The following is a 10,147-nucleotide window of genomic DNA, read 5'->3' on the forward strand; positions in this document are numbered from 1 at the left end:
GGGGTTTCACCATGTTGGCCAAGGCTGGTCTCGAACTCCTGACCTCAGGAAATTTGCTGCCTCAGCCTCCCAAAGTCCCGGAATTAGAGGCATGAGCCACCATGACCGGCTGTGTTATTGCTGTCATTATTATTACTATTTCAGCTTCAGTAGTATAAATCCTAGATCCCCAAATCCCCACCTAGTAATGACCTCCTACTCACACAGAAAGGGAGATGCATGTGCACAAAGAACTCATCCTGCCTAGCCTCTACCTAGGGTCACTTTCTTCCTACTGCAGAAAGTAGGAAGATACAGAAAGCAGAAAGTAATTCAAGATAAGTTATACTGGGTACGCAATCTAAAGTAACCAGGTGGGACTGCGTTTCACTTTCTCAGTACCCCCGTGGAACTGGGTTAATAAATATTTGCTGAGTAGAATTTACTGCATGCAGGTTGAGCTGTCTTAATGACCCAGCTGGCACTTCTTAAGAGAAAAATTAATTTTGGCCAGCGATAAGCGAATTGGCTGTGTAATTATCTGTACATATATAGACAAAGAAAGAGAATGCTTGGAATTGAGCCGTGCTAGAATATACCTTACACGCAGCCCCTCCCCTTCATAGCACTGACCCTGTTGGGATGAGATATTGGAGTCCTAGCCCCAGTGTCCCTGATGTCGCGCTGGTATCAAGGCTCTTCTCTCTGCTCTGAGGCTGCCAGGCAGGGAATATGAGCCACCTTACCGTTGAGATTTCCCCCACACTGATTGGCAGAAGCAGGAGGTAGCAAGGACCAAGCAGCTGGTCCAGTGGTTGCCTCTCCTATTCATGCTCCCTGTCCCAGGCTGGAATCTCATGGAGACCCAAGACTTCACCGCAGAGCTGGTTCAGGCTTCCACAGCGCTAAGGTGGCAGTGGCAGTGCGGACTGTAAGCTTTGGAACAATGCTCAGTGGGTAGTTGAGAGAACCCAGGACCCCTTTCTGGAAAACCCATTGCCAGCCAGTCTCACACTTGCAATTGTGACCCCTTCTGTGACCACCTTGGTAACAGCCATTCGCCCTTTTCTAGCCCCAGTTCCTGCCCCGCCTAGCTCTGCCCTGCCTAGACACAGCCCGGTGGGGCTTGACGAGCCCTTGGGCACAGGAGCCTGTTAGTCCAGACACTGACTGAGCGCATCCAGGAGAACGGTTACTTTCTGCCATGTGCTCTAGCTCTAGCGACCTCGCCCAAAACTGCGTGCCGGCAGCCTGCCCAACAAACTTTCTTCTCTTTCTCTTTTTCTTTCAACCAAACGGTGCTTCCACAGACACATTCTCCAACGGTTTAGCGCAATCCCAGCCCTGCTTTCCGGAGCCCAAAGCACTTCGCAGGCAACTCACTTGACTCCAGTCCCCCAGCGCCGACTCAGCCGGAGGGGCTACCTCCGGGTCCGCGCTGCGCACCCCGCACCCATCTTGCTGCCCAGGATGCGGCGGGCACTCACCGATCTGCGCCAGGCTCAGCTGCAAGAGGCAGAGTCCCCAGGCTGCGTGCCACCGAAACTTGTCCATGGTGTCCAGAGAGAACGGAGGGCGCGGGGGAAAGGGGCTGGAGGATCCCTGAGCGCGGGGCAGGGGCCGGTGGAGGACGGGACGAGGATGGCGGACCGAACCTGGCAGAGGCTGGGGTCCGCTGGGCAATGAGGCTGCCTCGGAAGTTGGCTGCAGTTTTTATTCGAGGCTTAAAGTGACCTAAGACGGAGGGAGGGAGCGAGCGAAGGACACACCCAAGCGAGGGGGGCTGTGACTAAGCAGCCGGCAGAGGTTTAAAGAAGTAGCAGCCCTCCTGGGCGGGCCCCTCTGCCTCCGCCCTGTGCTCTGCTGAGGTTGTAAATAATCGGGGCTTCCGTGGACGTGGGTCGGGGAACCTGGAGTGTCGCGGGGTGCTTGTGCCTCCGAACCCCACCGGCCCCTGCGACCCAGGACGCACTGGCTTTCTTCTCCCGCTGGCCCCGAGACGTCAGGACAGAGGATGACTGCATCATAAAAGCTTGCACCGTTGGGTTCAGCCTTTGGCCTCTCTTTTCCCGCTAAATTTCTCTTTGAATCCGACTGGAGAAAGATCTCTGGGTTACACAGGTAGTTGGATATCCTGGGAGAGGAGCTGGAGACAGGGCGAGGTCTTGCCCTGGGTGGCGCAGTGCCTCCATGCCCACAGTGGGGAGTGAGGGGTGGGGAGTTGGTGAATCTTCTAGGTGGAAAGAGGGAGAGCTCATTCTTTTCCCCCTCAAAAACAAGTGAAGTCCACATGGCTTGAATAAGTTTTTGCTTCTTGGCAGAACGGCTCAGGGAAAGCTACTGATGGCTGGTCATAGGGCTGGCATTTGGCTCGGCTAACCCATGTGTTCAAGCCAGTGGGTGTGGGCACCTCTCTCCACACACATGCTCATTCATCTTCCTAAATACCCTTCCATCCACCCATCCATCTATCCACCCATCTTTCCTTATGTCTTTCCGGGACTCTCGCATCCATGCATCCTCTTGTCCATCCACTAACCACTTAGGTCCATCCATCATCCCATTCATTCATTAATTCTTCCAGCCACACATCTTTTAATTTATTCATACACCTATTCTTCTATTCATCTTCCCATACAACTTCTCAATCATCATTCCACACTTCCTTTTTCACATCTCTTCATAAACCCACAACCATCCACCATCCTCTTCTCCACCCATCCACCCACATATCTGTTTATTGATATATCCACTCATTTCCCATCTGTCCATGATCAACATATCCACCTGTCATTTTATCCATTCTCTCATCCACCCATACATTCATCTGTTATTTTTTGCCCCCATTATCCTCCTTTCTGTGTAAACATTAATTCATTTTCTCCCACCCCTTCTACCCAGCAGATCTTAAAGAGAGGAAGAGATTGTAATATTCTTCAGGGGAAGCCCTTTGAGATTGAAATATCATACTTTGAATGATAACTCTATATCTACCTATAATACACTATGGTTTAATGTTTGGAAATCAAACACAGTATTTATTTTTCATGTGAACTACTAAAAGTAAATCTGCAAGGACTTCTTGCCTGGTGAGTTGCACAGAAAATGAAAGTCATTATCAGTGGCTGTGGCAAGACTGAAGGAACCATGCCAGAACTTCTGAGGGAAGGTAAGATTTTGTTATTTATTTCAAGAAATTGAAAAGTTGAGAGAAATGCACCCAACTATCCACCTATGCATTCATTCGTCAAACATGTAATGAGTGTTGTGGGGTATCAAGGTAAACGAGACCTGGCGCTATCTCCAGGGCCTTCACCCTCTGGTAGGGAAACTAACTCACAAGCAGGCCTTTACCATGCAAGGTGAAATATGTTGCAAAATGTGTGTGTTCAGGGTGCTACCGTTCCTAGAGAAGGGAGTCACACTGTCTCCTGGAGAACACCAGACAGTCTTCACAGGGGAAGTGATATTTGAGGCAGACCTCAAAGGAGGAGGAGGAATTCTTCAGATGAAACTACAGGGACAAGTCATTCACAGGTGGTACTGTGTAATGATGAACAGCCTGGATTCAGGAGTCAGAACACCTAGATCCAAACCCTATTTTGACTGCTTCTTAGTCGTGTGACATTGACCAACGCAATTAGCTCAATTTTCTCAAGTATAAAATGGGCTTAATAATAGTATCTATGTACTCCATAGAACTGATGAGGATTAAATGACTCAAAAGCCCTGCATGTATTAAGCACTAGATTTATGTCTATATATGCATGTAGTAAGCACTTTAAATAAGTGTTTGCTGTCATTACTAAAAGCAAAATTATGTTTGAGCATAGAAAAGTGAAAGAACATGGCTTGTCCAGAGAATGCAGAACAATGTCAGCTGATCTGAACATAGATCAGATGAAGGGGCTGGGGGAAGATAGCAGACATGAGGTTACAGGTGTGGGGAGTACAGAGTGTAAGCTATGCCAGGGAGTTTGAACTTGATCCTGTAGGAAATAAGGAGCCAATGTACATAGTTAAAATTATTATCATTATTATGTTAAAATATGCATAAGATAAAATTTACCGTTTCCCCCTTTTAGAAGCGTATATATCCGTGGCATGTAGTACCTTAACAGTATTGTGCAACCACCACCATTGTCTAGTCCAGTGCAAACTTTTCTGTTTGACTAAAGACTACTCCTCTTGCATTTTCAGGAAGAGTGTTTGGGACTGAAAAATCCTTGTCTGGATCTAGTCCTCAGCCACTCAGAAGCTGGCATGCCATGACTCAAAGAGCTGCCAGTCTGGAATGAAGACAGTGCCCCGAAACTCCCACCTGAAGAGCCGGTGCTTGGAAAATGCTGCCAGTCCGCAGGAAAAAGTTGTTGCTGCTGCTGTCTGCGACCAAGAGGACACTTTATTTCTTGAAACAACTGGGGGCAAACTGACTCCCAGATAAGACTTCAGGCCCTACCCATGTGAGAAACCAGCCCTGGGAGGTTCCATGCACAAGAATACAGGACAATGAGCAGCTTTGCTCACCTCATGCAACCTCCAGGGATTTCAGCTTCCTTTTCTTGGAGGAAGAAAGTGAAGTGACATGGGGAGTCACTAGGAGCAATGTCTGTCTTACTGTGTTTCATGGAAACTGGAGGTTCTTTAGAGACCTCTCAGAAGCAGACATAGTGGTCAGAGTAAAAGCTTAAGAGTAAGCTGTGCCTCTCCCTCCCCAGGCCCCATCCCAACCACAGAAGTTCCACCTGCGTCAGTTTTATATACCAGACTACTGCATGAAATTACATTTTGACAGAGGATTATTCTTTAAAAATATATAAATCTACCAAACTAGGCCATATCAAGTCCTGGTCCCTTCTCCATTAGTGCAGTAAACAATTCCACCAAGGAATAAACAGGTCTGAAAGTGCTTTGCAAACTGTAGAAGGGCATGCAAATTCTAGGGGCTGTAATTAGGATTCTTCTCCCCAGCAGAGGGGAGTATTTTGTTTGCCTTCTTCCCGATAGTTTGGTGAGGGACTGAAGTCATTTGCCCCCATACCACAAATGACTCATTTCAAATAACAGACCCGGTGACTTACTGAGTCAAGGCCCACCTTTGGGAATTCCTGGATCACCTCTTTGAGCTCCCCTGCCATCCACTTTCCATTCCAAATACACCTTGCCTACTTCAGTGGTCACACAAACCCTTCCAAACTCTTAGATGCTTGATATCTATTGTGTGTTGCACCACCTTTCTTTCTAAGCCAAACCATGGGATGTGGGAAACTGGAAAGGAAACTTGAATTGATTTGAGTTGACATGAGGTCACACTATTTGGAAAAAATCCAGAATGCAATCAGCAGCCTTGGACTGAGAAAGCCCAGGTCTGAGCATTGTCTTTCCCCCTTATCAGAGGATGACTTAACCTATGGGAGTTTTGGCAATCCCAGCCACAAAACAAGGGTAATCAGACCTTTCCCATAGTTTATTATGAGTAGTCAGTGAAAGAAGACATCAAGACCATTTCCTGGGGTGCCTGCCACGTGGTGCGACTCAGTGACCTCTAAGATACCTGAGAACAGGGACATGTCCTTCTGGGGCACTAGCACATACTCAGCTCTCAGTCCCTAACATATACACTGTGCTCCATAAATAAGCATTACATAAATGCATGAGGGACTGTTATTTTTTTTCCTCCCATCAAAGCACATAGGGGTGTTTCAGGAATCACATGAACTAGTGGGTGGAAACACGTAGACAACTTGACAGTTTCTAAATAAATGCAAGCAATGACATCCTATTTGGGGTGACTGGTTCAGGGACACTTGGGTGTAGCCAGAGCATTACTCACTCTGGCAGACTAGTGTTCTTTGCTGAAATATTGGGGCCTGATGGCTTCTGACTGGTAGTAATAAATCCTGCTCCTCTCAAGCAACGAAAAACCAAATCTAAACCAAATGTGAGCAGGAGTGTGAAATGCAAAGCTGGGAGACCTTGGACCGAATCGTGGAATTCAAGGATTACAAATGCAGCAGGTCACAGACTTTTAAAGGAACAATATTTAATTATTTCATGGGATTGCTTCCCAGAAAAGGAATGATCTGGCACAGTAAAGAAAAAGTGACATTCCAGTTGAACTTTAACTCTTAAAAAAATTCATACTTAGTTCATATTTACAGTGTGAATTCTACATATACAAATGAGCGGTGGTGAAAAAAGCTCTTGTGAAATAATTATTAGTAAAGTCTAAATAAATCAGTAGCTGGGAAGCAAACTTCATGAAAAATAAATGACCTCCAAGGATTAGTCTCAAGCTAACCAAGTCTGATTACAGAGCTGAGCCTTTGGGATTAATAAGGCTTTCAAATTATGGCAGATAAAGAAATTGGTGTAGTTGCTGCACCCTGGAAGTGCCAAGGGGACAGATGCATCTGGATTTTTTTTAGATAGGTCCATGTTAGCCACAAAATAGGTTTTACACAGACCTTTGGAGGTTAAAATAGTATGCAGATAGGACAAATCCTAGACTTGGATGATAATAAATTTAGAAATGTGAATTTTTGAGGATGAGATTTGAATTAATGGTATGTGACTTTATGTAGCAAGCTGTCTGGAAGGAAGACGAGTGAAACAGTCTATATTTTATGCACTACTATTTAAGGGAAATGTAATTATATTTATTTTTAATTATATTTCTTTTATGTTCATGTAGTAACTAAAATTCATATTTATTCCTCTTCACTTCATACAAAGTGGTTAAACATCTATTGGAAGGCTTTAGGAATCTGTTTTAATGAACATTTAAGCATGATTTGTTTTGGACATATCCATGGTTGATATGTAAATGGTAACTAAGAGCCTTGTAATTGTCTGAAAAAGGCTTGTTCTCTGCACTCATTCAGTATATGACTACTATGTGCTGAGAACAATTTATACATTCTTGGTTCTGTCATAATTAATCATCACCACTCCTTCACTGCCACTATTGCCATCATCACACTACCACAACCACCATGACTACCTTGAAGACTAACACCACCTCCACCATCACCACTGCCACTATCATAACCACCACCATCACCACCACCGCTACCATTATCCACCATCACCACTAGAGTTATCACTACCATCACTACAACCACCATTATCTTCAACATTGTAGCTAATAGCCAGTACTTTCTACATGTCAAGCCTAATGTCATTTAATTGTCACAACAATCCTATGAAAAGTTAATTTCTATTTCACGGATAAGGAAACAAAGTCTTAGAAAGGTTACAAAACTTGTCCAAAGTCACATTTTTATTTCACTTAGCAAATCTTTCCTGGCTTTAAGAGATATGGGGATACAGAAGTTTAATCCCTTTCTGATTCTTGACGTAGCAAAAATGCTAAATTAATGGAGTCCTAATTCATTAGTCTTTACCAAATTTTATTCTGAATCATGGAAGTCAGTTTTTTTTTTTTTTTTTAAGAAGAAAGATTTCCTTTGGAAGCTTTTGTTGAAGTGGAGGAGGTGAAAAGAGTATTGCTAAGGTAGAGGATGGAGAATGCTGACTCTCACAGCCCTCTGAAACACTAGAATCCTAGAATAAGACAACTTTAAATGTGTAGACTCAGACCTTGGCTAGTCAATGGAAAATTTTAGATTTGCACAGGACTATGCCTTGATTCCTTATAGTATCGTTGTGGGATGGTTGTATATTCTGACTAGAAATAACACCATTTTCTCTTTACAGCACCTGAGAGTTTATTCAATAATGATTATACCCACAAGACCCTTTTTGGATTGTTGGCCCAACCCACAAGTTATAGTTCCTTCTCTAAATATTTCATCCAGAGTGTGAAAAGCAGCTTCTGGCAGCCACAGTTTTACTATGTGACTCTCACTTCCCATGCCCAGGACTGATTCGACCCCGTAGTAGACATCTAAAGCAATCCCGATCAATCAGTCTTTGTTCCTGACATTTGGGATTAGAGCATGGCTGAAGGTTTAAGACGCAAACTTGGAAGCTGTGGGGCAGCAGTACACCTCCATGAGGACAGAGAAGCAGGGGAAATAAGAATAAAGCAGAAGCTCACAGAAATGCAGGAAATACTTCTTGAGGTCTAACACTTTTCGGGTTTCTTTTTCTAGTCCAATCTTGACACACGTGCCTTACAGAAACCAATGGCAAGAATGCAGTCAGATCCTGCCAATAAATTCCTTTTATTCTGTTTACATTAGCATAAGCTGGTTTCTGTTCCATGCAACCAAAAAGACTTGATGAATGTAGGAGAGCATCACACCATTTTACAAAAGGGTAAATGGTGGCTCAGGTGGCTGGTGGATGCTGCTACCATTGGGTCTTGAATTCAGGACTTTGACTCTAAACCTCAAGTCTTCCGATTCTGAGGTCTGTGCCCTTTTCACCACTTGGCCTCACCTACAATCCCTCCCCACATCATTCCATCCTACCCAAAGAACATAATTCTCTCTCCTTCACTGTGATAGAAACTAGACATCTCTGATACTTTGCCTACAGTTGTATGGCAATCCAAATGAGTGGCAGGTCTTCTGAGTCCTATCCTCTCAGATCTCCAGAGAGTCCCTTTCTGCCTGAACATGCCTCACAGTCTATTTTCAAAGGCAAAGCCTTTCATCTGGCAGATGGTAACAGCTGCTTCTCTTTAAAACACCCAAAGGGTAGAAATTCTGGGCTGTAATGTACAGGCATAAGGCTCCTGCCAAGTCCTGACTGGGCTTAGCATCAAATCCTGTAGAAAAGGAATAGGTACAGAACATGGATGTGAGTCCAGGCCAAAACGCATTTTATTGCTGGCTACTGTTTCCCAGCCACAGAAGAATGCTGCTCTAGAAGGCATGGTGTGGGTGAGAAAGAGACTTATTGAACTGAACTTTAATGGGAGAGGATGTGGGGAGAGCGGGCTAGGCAGAGAGAAAGGAAGAAACGTCTTGAGAGAGCCTATGAAGGTGAAAGAGGCAAAAAGACACAGATGTGACTCCATGATGATGCAATGGAAAATAAAAGTCTTCTAATCATCCAATGGGGATTTAATGGACACCTTCTGTATGCACTACATGGATTCACCACAGAGGACAAGCCACAGATAAGAAGGACCTGCCCTCTCTCTTCAGAGATTATGATCTAGATCAGGGTTGGTGGATCAGTTGCCTTCATTAGTTTAAGAACTATTTTGTATATACCTCTATATTCCAGGCACTACTCTAAATACCAAGAATACAACAGCACAAAAAGACGACTGGCATTTTATTATCATTGAGGAAGTGGGTGGAGGGTGCAGGCAATTTTAATAAGGGAGACTAGGAAGGTCTGGGCAAAGAGGTGACATTTCAGGCAAATTTGCACCAAAAAAAAAAAAAAAGTGCATAGCAAATGTAAAGGCTTTGAGATGGGAGTGTTCTTAGTGTGTTTGAGGAACCAAAAAGGTTAATGTGGATGGAGCAGAGTGATGAGGAAGCAAATAGTAGGAAATGAGATTGAAGAGGAAGGTAAGGCTAGCTCTTGTGCCCCTTTTCAGGCCCCAGTAAGAAGTTTGGATTTTATGCCGACTGGAATGGAATGACTTTAGTGGGTTTCCCCTAATTTTCACAAGTAATCAATTAATAATGACTGCTTAGTTTACCATGATGAGAAAGATTCTAAGGCTTTACAGTTCAATGGATAAAAGTCCATTGATGAATTAATAATATACATCATGTCTGTAGCATGAGGCAGTGGTAATACTGATGATTAATATTTGACATCTCTGATCGTGATGGAAGATTAAATTGTATTTGTCAAAATACTCTGAGTTGTGCTGCAGTAACAACATCAGCAAAGTATCATTGGTTTAACACCATTACCCAGGTGACTTCTTGCCATGCTAAATTGGCTGTGGGTTCAGGAAACTCTCTAAAAACAACCATCTTCCGTGCAGTTGCTCACTGATCTTGTGCTACCTCTGTCTCGTAACACAATTGCTGCAGCAGGGAAAAAGAATAGTAGAAGGTCTCATGCCAGTGATTAAATGCTTTGTCTCAGAAATAATAGATGTCACTTCTTTTCCCAGCCCATTAGCTAGAGCTAGTCACATGATCCCACTTAAGTGCAAGACGACTGGGAAAGGGTAATCCTTTCATTTGCCTAAAGGTAGAGAAGAACCTAATGTGAGTAAGCAGTAAAA

The 10,147-nt window shown here is 44.2% G+C and overlaps 1 protein-coding gene and 1 long non-coding RNA gene across 17 annotated transcripts in view; one reads left to right on the forward strand and one right to left on the reverse strand.

The window, feature by feature from the left end:
* Positions 1-1,959, reverse strand: part of CD44 (CD44 molecule (Indian blood group)) — a 91,551-nt gene extending 89,592 nt beyond the window's left edge. For 14 of the 15 annotated variants that reach the window (XM_050758747.1, XM_050758746.1, XM_050758745.1 and 11 more), the window contains exon 1: positions 1,467-1,956. In XM_050758747.1, coding sequence (XP_050614704.1) covers positions 1,467-1,533 — 67 coding nt within the window. In that variant the 5' untranslated portion in view covers positions 1,534-1,956. Of the gene's footprint in view, positions 1-1,466 lie in introns of all 15 variants that reach the window. The other variant, XM_050758748.1, reaches the window with a different exon arrangement.
* Positions 1,879-4,771, forward strand: LOC126936219 (uncharacterized). 2 transcript variants are annotated; one of them, XR_007719396.1, is made up of 3 exons: positions 1,879-2,100; positions 2,881-3,148; positions 4,180-4,771. It is a non-coding gene; the product is annotated as an uncharacterized LOC126936219 (long non-coding RNA). The 2 variants fall into 2 exon arrangements; XR_007719395.1 differs by having other exon boundaries at positions 1,882-2,100; positions 2,884-3,148.
* The last annotated feature ends 5,376 nt before the right edge of the window (positions 4,772-10,147 follow it).

This window comes from Macaca thibetana, chromosome 14 (assembly GCF_024542745.1).
Source record: "Macaca thibetana thibetana isolate TM-01 chromosome 14, ASM2454274v1, whole genome shotgun sequence".
NCBI lineage: Eukaryota > Metazoa > Chordata > Mammalia > Primates > Cercopithecidae > Macaca > Macaca thibetana.